The sequence below is a fragment of the Eptesicus fuscus genome, chromosome 8 (assembly GCF_027574615.1).
Source record: "Eptesicus fuscus isolate TK198812 chromosome 8, DD_ASM_mEF_20220401, whole genome shotgun sequence".
NCBI lineage: Eukaryota > Metazoa > Chordata > Mammalia > Chiroptera > Vespertilionidae > Eptesicus > Eptesicus fuscus.
The window spans coordinates 103256709-103275128 of NC_072480.1; the positions used below are offsets into that span (position 1 = coordinate 103256709).

At 61.8% G+C, this 18420-nt stretch overlaps 1 protein-coding gene across 1 annotated transcript in view; it reads right to left on the reverse strand.

Annotated features, from left to right (window-relative positions):
• The window catches only part of CSMD1 (CUB and Sushi multiple domains 1), a 694425-nt gene that overhangs the window by 209098 nt on the left and 466907 nt on the right, over positions 1-18420 (reverse strand). Inside the window, exon 11 of the mRNA XM_054719948.1 lies at positions 5562-5665. Coding sequence (XP_054575923.1) covers positions 5562-5665 — 104 coding nt within the window. The remainder of the gene's footprint in view (positions 1-5561; positions 5666-18420) is intronic.

Sequence of the window (18420 nt, forward strand, 5' to 3'; positions counted from 1 at the left end):
CAGGTGAGCCTCACACACTCCCACACGCACCAGGTGAGCCTCACACACTCCCACCCACACCAGGTGAGCCTCACACACTCCCACACACACACCAGGTGAGCCTCACACACTCCCACACACACCAGGTGAGCCTCACACACTCCCACACACACACCAGGTGAGTCTCACACACTCCCCCACACACCAGGTGAGCCTCACACACTCCCACACACACACCAGGTGAGCCTCACACACTCCCCCACACACCAGGTGAGCCTCACACACTCCCACCCGCACCAGGTGAGCCTCACACACTCCCACCTGCACCAGGTGAGCCTCACACACTCCCCACCGCACCAGGTGAGCCTCACACACTCCCACCCGCACCAGGTGAGCCTCACACACTCCCCCACACACACCAGGTGAGCCTCACACACTCCCCCACACACACCAGGTGAGCCTCACACACTCCCCCACACACACCAGGTGAGCCTCACACACTCCCACACACACCAGGTGAGCCTCACACACTCCCCCACACACACCAGGTGAGCCTCACACTCCCCCACACACACCAGGTGAGCCTCACACACTCCCCCACACACACCAGGTGAGCCTCACACACTCCCCCACACACACCAGGTGAGCCTCACACACTCCCCCACACACACCAGGTGAGCCTCACACACTCCCCCACACACACCAGGTGAGCCTCACACACTCCCACACACACACCAGGTGAGCCTCACACACTCCCCCACACACCAGGTGAGCCTCACACACTCCCACCCGCACCAGGTGAGCCTCACACACTCCCCCACACACACCAGGTGAGCCTCACACACTCCCCCACACACACCAGGTGAGCCTCACACACTCCCCCACACACACCAGGTGAGCCTCACACACTCCCCCCCACACACCAGGTGAGCCTCACACAATCCCCCACACACACCAGGTGAGCCTCACACACTCCCCCACACACCAGGTGAGCCTCACACACTCCCACCCGCACCAGGTGAGCCTCACACACTCCCACCTGCACCAGGTGAGCCTCACACACTCCCCCCGCACCAGGTGAGCCTCACACACTCCCCCACCCACACCAGGTGAGCCTCACACACTCCCACCCGCACCAGGTGAGCCTCACACACTCCCCCACCCGCACCAGGTGAGCCTCACACACTCCCACCCGCACCAGGTGAGCCTCACACACTCCCACCCGCACCAGGTGAGCCTCACACACTCCCACCCGCACCAGGTGAGCCTCACACACTCCCACCCGCACCAGGTGAGCCTCACACACTCCCCCACACACACCAGGTGAGCTTCACACACTCCCACCCGCACCAGGTGAGCCTCACACACTCCCACCCGCACCAGGTGAGCCTCACACACTCCCACCTGCACCAGGTGAGCCTCACACACTCCCACCCGCACCAGGTGAGCCTCACACACTCCCCCCACACACACCAGGTGAGCCTCACACACTCCCACCCGCACCAGGTGAGCCTCACACACTCCCACCTGCACCAGGTGAGCCTCACACACTCCCACCTGCACCAGGTGAGCCTCACACACTCCCACCTGCACCAGGTGAGCCTCACACACTCCCACCCGCACCAGGTGAGCCTCACACACTCCCACACACACACCAGGTGAGCCTCACACACTCCCCCACACACACCAGGTGAGCCTCACACACTCCCACCCGCACCAGGTGAGCCTCACACACTCCCACCCGCACCAGGTGAGCCTCACACACTCCCACCCGCACCAGCTGAGCCTCACACACTCCCACCCGCACCAGGTGAGCCTCACACACTCCCCCACACACACCAGGTGAGCCTCACACACTCCCACCCGCACCAGGTGAGCCTCACACACTCCCACCCGCACCAGGTGAGCCTCACACACTCCCACCCGCACCAGGTGAGCCTCACACACTCCCACCTGCACCAGGTGAGCCTCACACACTCCCACCCGCACCAGGTGAGCCTCACACACTCCCCCACCCGCCCCAGGTGAGCCTCACACACTCCCCCACACACACCAGGTGAGCCTCACACACTCCCACACAAACCAGGTGAGCCTCACACACTCCCACCCGCACCAGGTGAGCCTCACACACTCCCCCACACACCAGGTGAGCCTCACACACTCCCCCACACACACCAGGTGAGCCTCACACACTCCCACCCGCACCAGGTGAGCCTCACACACTCCCACCCGCACCAGGTGAGCCTCACACACTCCCACCCACACCAGGTGAGCCTCACACACTCCCCCACACACACCAGGTGAGCCTCACACACTCCCACCCGCACCAGGTGAGCCTCACACACTCCCACCTGCACCAGGTGAGCCTCACACACTCCCACCCACACCAGGTGAGCCTCACACACTCCCCAACACACACCAGGTGAGCCACACACACTCCCACACACACCAGGTGAGCCTCACACACTCCCCCACACACCAGGTGAGCCTCACACACTCCCACCCACACCAGGTGAGCCTCACACACTCTCCCCGCACCAGGTGAGCCTCACACACTCCCACCTGCACCAGGTGAGCCTCACACACTCCCACCTACACCAGGTGAGCCTCACACACTCCCCCACCCGCACCAGGTGAGCCTCACACACTCCCACCCGCACCAGGTGAGCCTCACACACTCCCACACACACCAGGTGAGCCTCACACACTCCCCCACCCGCACCAGGTGAGCCTCACACACTCCCACCCGCACCAGGTGAGCTTCACACACTCCCACCCGCACCAGGTGAGCCTCACACACTCCCACACCCACCAGGTGAGCCTCACACACTCCCACCCACACACACCAGGTGAGCCTCACACACTCCCACACACACCAGGTGAGCCTCACACACTCCCCCCACACACACCAGGTGAGCCTCACACACTCCCACACACACCAGGTGAGCCTCACACACTCCCCCACACACCAGGTGAGCCTCACACACTCCCACCCACACCAGGTGAGCCTCACACACTCCCCCACACACCAGGTGAGCCTCACACACACCCACCCACACCAGGTGAGCCTCACACACTCCCACCTGCACCAGGTGAGCCTCACACACTCCCCCACACACCAGGTGAGCCTCACACACTCCCACACACACCAGGTGAGCCTCACACACTCCCACACACACCAGGTGAGCCTCACACACTCCCACCCACACCAGGTGAGCCTCACACACTCCCACCCCCACCAGGTGAGCCTCACACACTCCCCCACACACCAGGTGAGCCTCACACACTCCCACCCACACCAGGTGAGCCTCACACACTCCCACCCGCACCAGGTGAGCCTCACACACTCCCACCCGCACCAGGTGAGCCTCACACACTCCCCCACCCGCACCAGGTGAGCCTCACACTCCCCCACCCGCACCAGGTGAGCCTCACACACTCCCCCACACACCAGGTGAGCCTCACACACTCCCCCACCCGCACCAGGTGAGCCTCACACACTCCCCCACACACACCAGGTGAGCCTCACACACTCCCCCACCCACACCAGGTGAGCCTCACACACTCCCCCACACACACCAGGTGAGCCTCACACACTCCCCCACACACACCAGGTGAGCCTCACACACTCCCACCCGCACCAGGTGAGCCTCACACACTCCCCCACGCACACCAGGTGAGCCTCACACACTCCCACACGCACCAGGTGAGCCTCACACAGTCCCCCCGCACCAGGTGTGTGGATGGGACACCTCTATCTGTGCTTTGGTTTTGTCACGTGTGCGATGAGGATGTTGCTGAGCCGGCTCACAGGGCTGAGGGGAGGGTGCGGAGGACAACACGTGGGCACGCAGCTCGGTGCGTGGTGTGTCCCGTGAGACACTCAGCATTACCGTGGCCATGACCGGCGCTGTTGCTGTCCTGCTCCTGTGAGCCAGGGCCAGCACCCTGATGCCGACTGCTCGTGGTGACCGCAATGGACAAAGACAAATGTGTCCCAGGTCAGTGAGTGCGGGAGCACGCCCCCGTGTGGCCAGAGTGCGGCCCGTTCTTTTTTTTAATTTTTAACTCTTGTGCTGAGGTAAGTTTCTAACTTATTGGTGATGGTATTAGAGACGTCCCCCGTTTCCTTCCCTCCCCCGCCCCCCGCCCCCCGGACTTCCCCACACCGTCGTCTTCATTTCTGAAGGTGCAGAAAGGACTTCGGCTGCGGCGCTGTATAGACGTGAGCTGCCTGTGACTAACGGTGAAATCAGAGAGCAACGGGGTGTGGCTGTTCGGGCTGTTCTGGCAGAATAAATCGCTGACATTGTCGGGGACGAGCTTTCTCACCAGTTCTCGCCCGGCCGGGCTGGCTCAGTGGCTGAGCGTCAGCCCATGAACCCAGAGGTCACTGGTCGATTCCTGGTCAGGACACATGCCTGGGCTCTGCTCGATCCCCAGTAGGGGGCGTGCGGGAGGCAGACGATCGACGATGTTTCTTTCTCATCAAGTTTCTTCTATCCCTCTCCCTTCCTTTCGCTCAAAATCGATAAAAACATACTCAAAAGGTTTTTGCTAAAAAATAGAGACAGCCTTGCCTGTGTGCTCGGACTAAGGAGAGCAGGTGAGAACCCTGCTAAGTGCTCTGTGACCGAAGCCCTGCCGGGTCTGTGGGGTCAGGGGTCACGCCTGCCGCGACCTGTGCCCGGGGAGGCCGGGGAGCCAGCTGTGCCCGGGGAGGCCGGTGAGCCAGCTGTGCCCGGGGGAGGCCGGTGAGCCAGCTGGAGCCACGGCCCTCGGTGCCGAAAGGCTGGCAGCACAGACACCCTGGGTCCCGTCTGTCTCCACAGAGCAGGTCAGAACAGGTGGCCCTGTCCTCGCGGCCCCGCGTCTGCAGGAGCTGGAGTCCAGGCGATGCTGCGGAGCAGGTGGGTCCTCAGGGGCAGCCGGGACGCGGTGCCATCCTAGTCGCCGGCCGGGATCTGAGCCGCACAGACACGCAGGAGGTGCCCGTCTCCCCAGCCCCGTTTGCCAGCGATGCAGCTGCACCCAGGGCGGGGCGTTCTGGGAGGCCGGCCTCGTTCTAGAAAGCACTTGCTCTTACAGAAACCTGACGTGCCAGAGCCCCGGGGGAGAGCGACAGGAAGTGGAGAAGCGCATCGCCCGAGAGGGTGTTTTCCCATTGATTGTCAGGGGGAGCGGAGAGAGGGAGACAGAGGGACGGCGATGTGGGTGTGAGAGACACATCCATCGGGCGCCTCCTGCAGGAGCCCCGACCAGGGCCCGGCGGGGGCGGAGCCTGAAAACAAGGTACATGCCCTTGACCGGAATCGAACCCGGGACCCTTTGGTCTGCAGACTGGTGCTCTGTCCACTGGGCCACGCCGGCCGGGGCTGTTTGTCTTACCTTTCACGGTTTGGAAAAGCATGGGTTCCGATCACACAGCACCCGGAGGAGTTCTCCCGGACTCCGATTTGGACCCGGGAGCCCAGCCGCTGTGGCCTTTATCCCGCGCCGCATAGAAACCCGTCTGCCCGGGACCTGCGCACACCCGCGCTGGCCACGCCCCCAGCGTGGGAGGAGGGAGGTGACACACTTACACGTACAAGACGGTCCTGGTGTCGCCCACCTTGCCGGCGTCGCCCACGGTCAGGGTGTCGTAGCCGCGCTCCAGCTCGAACTCCTCGAAGGCCAGCTTGATGACCTGCGGGGACAGGAGAGCACTGAGCACCCTGGGGCCTCCGACTCGGCCAGCGCCTTCCAGCGAGGCTTCCACCTGCCCCCCATCCCACCGCGTCCCCCGTGCTGCCCCCCATCCCACCGCGTCCCCCGTGCTGCCCCCCATCCCACCGCGTCCCCCGTGCTGGCCCCCATCCCACCGCGTCCCCCGTGCTGCCCCCATCCCACTGCGACCCCCGTGCTGCCCCCCATCCCACTGTGTCCCCCGTGCTGCCCCCATCCCACCGCGTCCCCCGTGCTGCCCCCCATCCCACCCCGTCCCCCATTCTGCCCCCCGATCCCACCGCGTCCCCCGTGCTGCCCCCATCCCACTGCGTCCCCCCCCGTGCTGCCCCCATCCCACTGCGTCCCCCATTCTGCCCCCCATCCCACCGCGTCCCCCGTGCTGCCCCCATCCCACTGCGTCCCCCCCCGTGCTGCCCCCCATCCCACCGCGTCCCCCGTGCTGCTCCCCCATCCCACCCCGTCCCCCGTGCTGCCCCCCCCCATTCCACCCCGTCCCCCGTGCTGCCCCCCATCCCACTGCGTCCCCCGTGCTGCTCCCCCATCCCACCCCGTCCCCCGTGCTGCCCCCCCCATTCCACCCCGTCCCCCGTGCTGCCCCCCATCCCACCGCGTTCCCCCCCCGTGCTTCCCCCATCCCACCGCGTCCCCCGTGCTGCCCCCCCATTCCACCCCGTCCCCCGTGCTGCCCCCCCATCCCACCGCGTCCCCCGTGCTGCCCCCCACCCCACCGCGTCCCCCGTGCTGCCCCCCATCCCACCGCGTCCCCCGTGCTGCCCCCCATCCCACCCCGTCCCCCGTGCTGCCCCCCATCCCACTGCATCCCCCGTGCTGCCCCCCATCCCACCGCGTCCCCCGTGCTGCCCCCCATCCCACCCCGTCCCCCGTGCTGCCCCCCATCCCACCCCGTCCCCCGTGCTGCCCCCCATCCCACCCCGTCCCCCGTGCTGCCCCCCATCCCACCCCGTCCCCCGTGCTGCCCCCCATCCCACCCCGTCCCCCGTGCTGCCCCCCATCCCACTGCATCCCCCGTGCTGCCCCCCACCCCACCGCGTCCCCCGTGCTGCCCCCCATCCCACTGCATCCCCCGTGCTGCCCCCCATCCCACCCCGTCCCCCGTGCTGCCCCCCATCCCACTGCATCCCCCGTGCTGCCCCCCATCCCACTGCATCCCCCGTGCTGCCCCCCATCCCACCGCGTCCCCCGTGCTGCCCCCCATCCCACCCCGTCCCCCGTGCTGCCCCCCATCCCACCCCGTCCCCCGTGCTGCCCCCCATCCCACCCCGTCCCCCGTGCTGCCCCCCATCCCACCCCGTCCCCCGTGCTGCCCCCCATCCCACTGCGTCCCCCGTGCTGCCCCCCATCCCACTGCATCCCCCGTGCTGCCCCCCATCCCACCCCGTCCCCCGTGCTGCCCCCCATCCCACCCCGTCCCCCGTGCTGCCCCCCATCCCACTGCATCCCCCGTGCTGCCCCCCATCCCACTGCATCCCCCGTGCTGCCCCCCATCCCACCGCGTCCCCCGTGCTGCCCCCCATCCCACCCCGTCCCCCGTGCTGCCCCCCATCCCACTGCATCCCCCGTGCTGCCCCCCACCCCACCGCGTCCCCCGTGCTGCCCCCCATCCCACCCCGTCCCCCGTGCTGCCCCCCATCCCACTGCGTCCCCCGTGCTGCCCCCCATCCCACTGCATCCCCCGTGCTGCCCCCCATCCCACCCCGTCCCCCGTGCTGCCCCCCATCCCACTGCATCCCCCGTGCTGCCCCCCATCCCACTGCATCCCCCGTGCTGCCCCCCATCCCACCGCGTCCCCCGTGCTGCCCCCCATCCCACCCCGTCCCCCGTGCTGCCCCCCATCCCACCCCGTCCCCCGTGCTGCCCCCCATCCCACCCCGTCCCCCGTGCTGCCCCCCATCCCACCCCGTCCCCCGTGCTGCCCCCCATCCCACCCCGTCCCCCGTGCTGCCCCCCATCCCACCCCGTCCCCCGTGCTGCCCCCCATCCCACCGCGTCCCCCGTGCTGCCCCCCATCCCACTGCATCCCCCGTGCTGCCCCCCATCCCACCCCGTCCCCCGTGCTGCCCCCCATCCCACTGCATCCCCCGTGCTGCCCCCCATCCCACCGCGTCCCCCGTGCTGCCCCCCATCCCACCCCGTCCCCCGTGCTGCCCCCCATCCCACCCCGTCCCCCGTGCTGCCCCCCGATCCCACCGCGTCCCCCGTGCTGCCCCCATCCCACCCCGTCCCCCGTGCTGCCCCCCATCCCACCGCGTCCCCCGTGCTGCCCCCCATCCCACCCCGTCCCCCGTGCTGCCCCCCATCCCACCGCGTCCCCCGTGCTGCCCCCCATCCCACCGCGTCCCCCATTCTGCCCCCCATCCCACCGCGTCCCCCGTGCTGCCCCCCATCCCACCGCGTCCCCCGTGCTGCCCCCCCATCCCACCGCGTCCCCCGTGCTGCCCCCCCATCCCACCCCGTCCCCCGTGCTGCCCCCCGATCCCACCGCGTCCCCCGTGCTGCCCCCCATCCCACCGCGTCCCCCGTGCTGCCCCCCATCCCACCCCGTCCCCCATTCTGCCCCCCATCCCACCGTGTCCCCCCCATTCTGCCCCCCATCCCACCCCGTCCCCCGTGCTGCCCCCCATCCCACCGCGTCCCCCGTGCTGCCCCCCATCCCACCGCGTCCCCCGTGCTGCCCCCCATCCCACTGCGTCCCCCGTGCTGCCCCCCATCCCACCGCGTCCCCCGTGCTGCCCCCCATCCCACCGCGTCCCCCGTGCTGCCCCCCATCCCACCCCGTCCCCCGTGCTGCCCCCCATCCCACTGCGTCCCCCATTCTGCCCCCCATCCCACTGCGTCCCCCGTGCTGCCCCCCATCCCACTGCGTCCCCCATGCTGCCCCCCATCCCACCGCGTCCCCCGTGCTGCCCCCCATCCCACCCCGTCCCCCGTGCTGCCCCCCCATCCCACCGCGTCCCCCGTGCTGCCCCCCATCCCACCCCGTCCCCCGTGCTGCCCCCCATCCCACCACGTCCCCCGTGCTGCCACGCTGTCCTGGGATTAAGGACACGGACCCTGGTGCCCACGGGGAGGGTACAGAAGTCAGCACCGCGTTCCTCCATAGTTAGTCCTCATCAGCTCCACAAGCGACATTAACCGTATTTAAGTCAAATATCTATCAAATATTTATGTTAACACTTTTAGTGCTGGGAGTGACAGGAAGAAAACTCAGTGTAATCAAAAGCAATGTTGATTATAATTAATGAACATATATTTGAAGGATACCTAGAACTCCATGAAATGAATACTTTCAGAGAAATGTATGCATATTTTATGTAATTATTTATATTAACATATGAAAAAGAACTTCTGAGACTAGAAAATTGTCCTCTGCATGTAATTTTCAAAGGCTTGAGGTGTTTTTTTAATTTTTGCTTTTATAAAGAACACCCCGTCGTGGGGATGAGCGCGTGACATCTAGGCAAGACGGCTGCTCTCTGACGCACAACACAATCCTGTTCTCTGAGCTTCTTTCCGCAGACAGGGGCCTTTCCTCCTGAGAGAGGGATGCTTCCTTCAGGGATCAAACCGTGATGAAGGGGAGAGAGCGCAGAAGGTGTCGTAAAGGTAGACTAGAACCCACAGAGACCAGAAGGGACAGACAGCTGACAATCATAGATGATAGTTAGATAGATAGATAGATAGATAGATAGATAGATAGAAGTAGATGATAGATAGGTTGATAGATAGATAGATAGATAGATAGATGATAGATAGATAGCTGATAGATAGATAGATGATAGATAGATAGATATATAGATAGATGGTAGATAGATAGATAGATAGATAGATAGATAGATAGATAGATAGATAGATGATAGATAGATAGATAGATGTAGCTGATAGATACATAGATGATAGATAGATGATAAATGCAATAGATATAAATATGATAGATATGATAGGTATAATAGATGAAAGAGAGCGACTGATACAGACAATACCTAAATGAAAGTGGTAGAGATGACAGATAGATATCGATGATAGAAAGATAGGGGAAACAGGTAAGTAGGTAAGAGAGAGGGGGAGGGAGAGAGAGAGAGAGGGAGAGACAGAGAGAGAGAGGGAGAGAGAGAGGGAGAGAGAGAGAGGGAGAGAGGGAACAGGAAGCAGAAACCCTAGGACTGGAGAGACAGCTAAGGGATCTATGTCGGAGGAAATCGGAATCTCTGGAATCTTATTAAAACGCCGTCAGATGCTGTTTGTTAGACCAGCGGAGAGGCCCGAGGGACGCGGGGAGGCGGCTCTGACTCGGCTCCACCCGTGTGCGCAGCCCCGCCCGGCGCTCCCAGGCCGTGCGACGTGCGGTGGTCGTGTTGCCGTCTGGAAGTCTCAGGGAGCTTCGTGACGGGCATCGGGATGTGTGTGTAACGCCCACTCTTCCCAGGCGGCGTGTGCGTGGACACGTGACTGGAGCACCTGGTTAGGAACAGGCCTGGGGCTGGAGCCGCTGGGACCCAGCCTGACCCCCCTGTGCGGCCCAGCCCGGGGGGAGGGGGGTTTGGGTTCGGTTGGTTTCTTCCCACGCGTCCACTTATCGGGACCACGTCCCCCTCCCTCCACGGCGCCTTTCCCGTGGGTGGGCTGGCTCCGCCCCGATAGCAGCCCGCAGAGGCGCCCGTCACCCAGGAACGCCAGCGCCACGCTGGCCGGCTGGCGGGCGCCCGGCAGGGCTCTCCCTGCAAAGGGGCTTCCGTTAGGGTGGGAGATGCCACTTGTGATGCTTTCCAGCCCCGGCCGGGGGGGGGGGCGGGGGGTGGCTTTGTCGGGGCTCAGCCTGGACCATCACCAGCGGCTGCTGTCGAAGGACCGCCTTTACCTGTGCTGGGAACGTGACCTCGGAACCTAAGGCAGAAACACACATCCTAACGAGTTTCTAACGCAGCCTGCCAACGGTTCCCGGTACAGCCTCCCGGGGGTGCAGGCCAGCAGGATGCCCACAGAATAGGTGCGTGTTTGTTTAATCCTCACCTGAGGACAAGCTATTGATTTCAGAGAGAGGGGAAGAGAGAGGGGCAGGGGAGGGAGGAGGAGAGAGGGAAGGAGGGAGAAAGAGAGAGAGAAAGAGAGAGAGAGAGAGAGAGAGAGAGAGAGACTGGATTGGATGCCTCCCATACGCGCCCTGAGCAGAGATCACACTGCCACGTCTCCTTGTGCGGGAAGACGCCCCAGCCATCCGCGCCACCGCGGCCAGGGCAGCAGAAGGCAACGGCAATGAACACCGAGTGCGTGTGAGGCCGGCAGCGGGTGATCGGCATGCGCAGCGAAACGATGCCCACAGCCAGGCTAGCCACCTGTGCTCACATGGACACCGTGTGTGGTGAGCGCGCCCGAAACCTCGCAGCCAATGTCCAGTGAACCACATGGTTACCATCATTATGTTCATCCTCATGGGAGGACATGTTTATTAACGAGAGAGAGACAGAGAGAGACATCAGCTGCCTCCCACAGGCACCGACGGGGGGTTGAACCCGCAGCCTCGGCGTAGGCCCGGCCGGGCGGTGTGCATGACCAGCCGCAGTCCCCAGGCCGTGACTAATCTCTCTCCGTGTTCGTCCTACAAAGCTGTGCCCTTGGCCCCTGGTGATGCCACCCCAGCCTCTCCCCGTGGACTGGACTCGCCGGTGCGTGGCTGATTGCACTGGCCACTCCCTGCAGGTGCATCACGCCGTCACCAACGCCAGGGCTTATCTGTGAGGCTGAATACGAGTCCGTGGGACGGGTATGCCACAGGTCGTTATCCACGCTTTCTCCGTGGACGGCGAGGTGGCTGTGTCTGGGCTGTTGGGAATGGCGCTGCCACATGCATTACCCTGCAGGGTTCAGGGCATCCAGCCGGAAGGGGCTCCTTGTTTCTGACGCACGTGCGTGCTCCGGCCTGGGCCCACGGCCGCTCACACTCCTCGCTCGAGTCTCTGCAGGACGGAGGTGTCTGGGTGGTGCCCCGGCCCATTCTGGCCAGACGTCAGTCCCTCTGGCAGCATCCCGCCCCTTCCCTTCCAACGGCCCAGTGTAATGAAGCGTTTTGCTGGCCGGCTGGCCTGCCTGCCTCCCTCCTTCACGGTAGGGGCCGGGATGGAGGCTGCCCCGCCCCAGGGCGGCCCTGCCCCACTGCCAGCATTTACGGAATGTGCTCAGCCAGGCCCAGCGCCAGGATGAAGACAGAGAGAAGACAAAGTCCTGGTCTGCAAAGAACTCAGAGTCTACAAGGGGTGGGGGATAAACACAAAGTGATTATGTGATTTTTAACTTTACACAGAGAGAACCCTCAGTGACAGCAGAGAAAAGGAGGCCTTGGAAAGAAGGCCTGGGACTCAGGAACGTGAAGCGCGCAGGGGTGTTTCTGTAGACACAGAGTAACGACAGAAGCTAAGACTTAGTGCGACCGCTTCTTAATTATTGGAGATAGAACTGTTCGCTGTGTAGGTACGAGTGGTTCACACTGTTTACCCAGTTCTTCAGTTTTCTTACTAAGGAGTGTGGGGGGGAATAAGAGAAAACAATTTAACGTTTGTTCAGCTCCTGTCAATACTATTCGTGCAGCTATGACCCGGGTCTATCTCCCTGTCTGTCAACAGCAGGCCCTGTGGGCCTTAGCTGCCTGCCCATAGCGCCACCTAGTGGTGAAAATGGAGGCAAAAGTCAGAGCTAAAATGTCCCAGCATGCTCTGCAGGTGTCACTGACTTTGCAGGAGAGAAACATGGTTGCAACTTTGATGTAAATACAAATGCAAGTCTTTCCCTTCACTGCCTCAGAACCAACTGGGACAGGGCTGTTGGCTGTGCCGAGGGTCAGGGCTGAAGTAACAGGGTCCCTGGAACTGGTGGCAGGTGCGGCCTGGCGGGGCAGCATGCAGGGCTGGCCATGGAGGGTGGCAGATGGGGACAGGATGGGGTGAACGCAGCCACCACTAAGGCAGCCCCTGCCAGGCATCTGGGCATGCACACGCTTTGCCACGTGGGGCCATTTAACCCTGGACACCTGAGCGGAGATGCGTGCCCCCGTCTCAGTCTGTCCCGGAGCCATCCCCAGCTCCACTCCGTCCGGAATGAGCCCTCTGTGCTGTGACTTCCCGATAAACGGGCCCAGCTGCCCACGGCTTCTCCGCCGCGGAGGCCTGTGCTCCGGGAAGAAGGGCGGTCGCGACACCGCGGCGTCTCCGGAGGGAAGAGGGGCCCACGCCGTTCCAGGAGAGAAGGCGGGGTGTGCGAAGGGCAGAGACCCACATTAGACAGGAACCCCGCAAGCCCACACCAGCCAAACGCCCTGACGCTGTCCACGGCAGGGGATGCTCGCGCGCAGCCACAGGCCACGGCTCCGCGGGGGGACAGGGAGACGTTTGCCGGTGAAAGAGGCTCACGGCGGAGCTGAGTCTTATTAATCCTGGGCGAGGCGCCAGCGCACCCGGCGTTATCGAGAAAATCATCCAATATGTGCTCAGTCGGACGGCAGAGGCCGGCGATTTATTAAAAACGGGAGGCGGGGGACCTGAGACCCACAGCACAACAACCGCCGCAGAGCAGAGCAGAGCGTCATTCCACGCGGCAAAATGCAGAACTGGTCTCTACAGAACCGGGGCCTACGTCTGCGCCCTACCCGTTTTCATCCACGAATGTATATGTTTAAATAAAATAAAATAATTTAATTCAGCAAACGGGTGGGGAGAGCTGCGAATTCCTCTGCAGCTTGAAACGTGAGCAGTGCGGCCGGTCGGCGTCGCCGGGGAGCGCCCGTCGCCTGGCAGACGTTCCGGATCCTTCCAGCCGCACGCGCAGACACGCTCTTTAGTGATGACATGCAGAGACAACACTGCTCCTGGGAAATGGCACTCCAGAAAGAACGCCGAAAATGCCGGGACAGCGGGACCACTGATCTCCGTGCAGCGAGACGCAGTCCCACGGAGGAGCGATTAAAACGGGCAACGCGACCCGGCAAAATAACTGGGCGGCGGAGCTAACGCAGGGTGTCGGAACGGAGGGAGGAGACACACGGGAAACAGCTAATCACGCCCCAAAGAACCGCCTCAATCAGTTGTTGGTGTGACTCTCGCCTCCCGTGAGGGCCGCGGGACGGAACACTTCATTACGCGTCCTATTTGTTAGACTTAATTAGGAGACGCAGCCGGTCTCCGTGCCAACCTCAGATAAATCACCCCAATCATGCCACCCGCCCGTCGCCCCGGCTCCGTCTGAACGACGACTCACCAGCAGCCGCGGGCGGCCCTCTCGCCTCAGACGGGGACGGGGCAGCGCCGCAGATGGACGGGCCGTGCTGTCTTTAAACAACTGCACGCGAGCCCGCGCTCGTTCCTCCTGCCGCACTGAGCACGCTTTTCCGAAACCAAAGTTAGAGGCTCCGACGTGTGTGCCTTCCCGTCCCCTGTGCAAATATCGGGGTCCCTTTCAAACTAAAGGGAAAAGCAGATGGATGGACACACTAAACCGCCGCCGTCTCAAACACGACGACTCATCATCCCCGGTGGCAACATGACCAGCTCTTGGTCCTGCCGAACACGTGGAAATTACGTTTATCAGTTAATGTGTTGTCTTTTTCCCCTTAAAACAGCTGCCCGCTCCGTTTCTCATTTCAGTCCTGCGGGCAGAGCTCTGAGGCAGTGAGGCCTGGGCACGCGACGGCCGTCCCTGGTGAGGCGTCGTTCGGGTTAGGACAGTGACCTCTATGCTCACGTTGAAAATGGAAAGCCTGGAGCCGGTGCTTAACGTATATTTACAGGGAGCGATGGGGGCGGGGTGGGGGGGCGTGTCGACAGGTGTCTATAAATCGTAAGGTAAACAGTGTTTGCTCCCCCAAATCTCTACGGAATATAAATCGCCTTGAACTAGGAAGTGGCCCAGCAGAAGCAAATCGGAAGAGGCACTCCTTCCCGGCGGGGACGATGCCCCCAGCGATGCTGCTGCGACCGTGGAGGAGCGAGCCGTCCCGGGCACATGAGCGGGAGGAAGCCCCCGGACAGTCCGTCTACTTTAAACGGTGAGTGGCCGAATGCCCCGCGCACTGCGGACACAGCGAACAGCTGCCCCCAGGAGGGCCGTTCCGCAGGATGTGCCGTCCGGGCCACGTGTCCGCCACAAACCACCCACCCAGGCTGAACGAAGCGCCGCCACGGCCACGGGTGCCACCGGCGACGCCTCCCCTTAGACCCCGCCCTCTCACCTGGACAGGTGGGCTCAGGTCGCAGCGGGGAAGCAGCTCACGTCCTCTACACGTCACACCGTCCTCTCCTGCTTTCTCCGTCACCCGATCCCCCGTGTGCTCGGACGCGCCACGCGCTGAAAATCCACCTTTCCCAGCATGCCTTTCACCTGACCAGGTGACAGACTCTTCCTCAAAGACGCTATCGGAGAGCAGAGAACATGCCAGAAAAAGCCAAGATCCCCGGAGCTACCGCGTTCACCAGCCTCAAAGCATTCCCAGTGCGAAACCATCGAGTGGGCCAGAAGGTCTCCAAGCGGCACCCGTGGGCCAGAGCGGGACTTGGCCACCGAAAGGGACCCTGCCGACGTGGGTCTGTGGGGCCACGTGTGTGGGGACCGAGCAGCCTGGGCGGAAACGTGGCTGCGGGACCACTGAGACTCTCTGCCCCGACACTGGAAACCGACAGACAGAAAACACCTGGACAAATTATTTCTGGAAATCGTTCTCTCCTCAAATATGAGGCTACTGAGACTCGTGAAGGTTCCAATGCCGTGTGTGCATATAAATGTGCACTTGATTGGCAAGTATCTGCAAAAACAGGATAAGTCACTTGAGCCTTTGACAACCGAGTGTCAGGCAAACGTGAGCAACGCACGGTCACGCGGACCCCTTCGGCGCCCCAAACGGTGTCCCTCCTGACAGTGTCTGGAGGACGGCGCTTTAATAAAAGCCGTCACCTAACAATTTCAGTAGAAGGCCAGTACACTGATTTATTGGAAACCTGGCTTATCATCATTTCACCACAGTTCTGAATTATGAAGTTAAAGTGGCGCATACAACATTGACCTGGATTTTCTCAACGGAATCCGACGACCGAAGCCAAGCGTTGTGTTTCTAAGATGCGAGGTGCCACTTGCTCATGTGTATTTTGCTAATCCTCACCCGAGGTTGTTTTTTCCACTGATTCTCAGAGAGAGTGGAAGGGAGGGAGGAGGGAGGAAGGATGGAGAGACAGAGAGAGAAACTTCAATGTGAGAGAGACTCATCGATTGGTTGCCTCACCCGGACAGGGGCCAGGGATCGAGCCTGCCCCCAGGTATGTGCCCTTGACTGGGAATCTAACCCGCGATCCTCTGGTCCACGGGCCCACGCCCTGACCACGGAACAAAACCAACCAGGGCCACTGACTCGTATTTCAATGCAAGTTCTTTTCCGCGGTTGCTGGCACTCTTACAAGAATGCAGAACACGCCGTGTGCAAGGTGCATGTGACCTGCACCCTGAGAAGGCCGTCCAGTTGCACCCAACTCATTCCAGAAAGCGTTCTTCCCGCGTCGAGTCGTGGTATCTTTACATGGAAGGGGGAAGGTGACAGGAACTGAAGAGGCCAGCAGGAATCCGTACAAAATATCACCGTCCGGGTGAGAGGAAGAAACGGGCTATCTCACGCTCAGGTACTTTCACGGGATTCCCGCCACCTCGTGCCGGTGAGCAGCACTGGCCGAGAACACACCGCCTCCCGACTCTGCTCACGAGTTCAGAGCGCGGAGCTGGGATGGGAGGGAAGGGCCAGCTCCTCAGGGGGTTCTACTTATGAACACCTGGGTACCGTGTTCCCCACACGCTGGGAGTGAATCCCGCACAGCGGACCCCGTGTCCTCTCCCCCTCCCACCCGAGCCTCCCTTTGGGGTGACCCAGCCTCGATGATCTGTGAGTGACAGCTCCCATGGGCGGGGTCTGCCGTGGTGGACGGGGGGAGGGGAGCACATTGCGTGTGAAAATCAGGGCCTTTAGTCACAGCAGGGTGTTTGCAAGGGTGTGTAGGACACGTGTGCACCTAATAATGACGTGGCCTACATCTTCTCTGTCCATTTTCCCCTGGCATTTTAACGTTGTCCATGCCAATGAGAAGAACGGGGCAATCATGTTTGAATACTGAATTCCAAAACATACACTTGTCATCTTCCATCTCACTAGGTGTTTGTTTATTCTGTTGATCTTTTCTAAGAACCATCGCTGGTTACATTGATCTTGTTCTATTATTTCCTATTTCCCATTTTACTTATCTCAGCTCTAAATCATATGAGCTGCCTGCATCTGTTTGCTTTGGGTTTCGTTGGTCCTTGTTTTTTTCTGTTCCTGAAGATGCAGGATTTGAGGCCTTCTAAAGGGAGTGCTTATAGCTATGAATTTCCCTCTTAGCACTGCTTTTGCTGCACCCCAAACGTTCTGGTGTGTTTCCATTTTCAGTCGTCTCAACTATTTTCTAGCTCCCTTGTGATTTCTTCTTTACTGATGGATTGTTTATAAGTGTGTTATTTAATATCCACATATTTGTGCATCTTCAAGTTTTACTTCCCTTATTTATTTTACGTCTCCTCCCATTGTGATTGAGAAAGAGCCTTTGCGTGATGTCAAGCTTTCTAAATTCTTTAAGAATTGTTTTGTGGCCTAACAGATGGTCTATCCTGGAGCATGGTCCATGAGCAGCTAGGGAGCAGTACAATTTGCTCTTGTTACATTGAGTGATTTCAAGAGCAGACAAGTGATTTCAAGAGACATTTTAGAAGGCGACACGGTCACTGAGCCGCATGGCCAGCTGGGACTGCCATCACAGCACGGGGTTCCCAGGCCTCCTGGTGGCAGGCCGGCCTCTGTGCTCCACGTGGTGTGTGCATGGGGTGGGAGGGCACAGAGCTGGGCGAAAGCCGCGGGTCTGAGGTGACCCTCCTCCTCCTCCTCCTCCTCTTCCCTCACCCCCCTCATCCTTTCCGAGAGGTGCCTGCATTTCTCTGCCTGGTCTGCCTCCTGGCCTCACCCAGCCCTCAGCTCCGGGGGAGCAGGACTGACGCTGCCTCGTCTGAGACCCGAGTGTGCGTGGAAAGCAGGAGCTGACAGGCCGTCTGTTGGCTGTTTTAGTCAGCGATCAGCCACGTCCAAGTATCACGCCTGCTGCATTCTCTCCACGCCTTCTCACGCGGGGTCTCGTCACGCACCTCGTTTCACAGCTGCCTTGGGCTCCATTCCGTTCCCTGGGTAACATACGTGCTCAGGGGAAGGGGTTCTGTGAAACTTGGACGTGAACAGCTGGCGGCTCCTCCGTCCGTTACAAGTTTACGTGGCCGGCTCAGCGCAGAGACGAGGGAGCCCGGGGTTACGTCCTGCTGGAGGAGCGGAGAGGCCAAGCTCCGTGCTGGGAGTTTTACAGCAGGAAGACAGGCTGCGTCCGGATTCCTCCGTCCGATGTTCCCTTGGCGACTCAGACGCCTTCCGGGACCATGTCCATGCAGGAGGTGGCCCCCGCACGAGCGTGTCCCCGCGAGCCCCCGGGCCCTGGGACCCCCTGAGCAGCCCGCACCCCGTGAGCCGCTGCTCGCTGGGGTTCTGCAGGCCCCCGGAGAGAATATATATAAATGTTTTTAAACAAGTTTTTATTGATCTCAGAGAGGAAGGGAGAGGGAGGGGATAGAAACATCAATGAGGAGAGGGAATCATGTAGG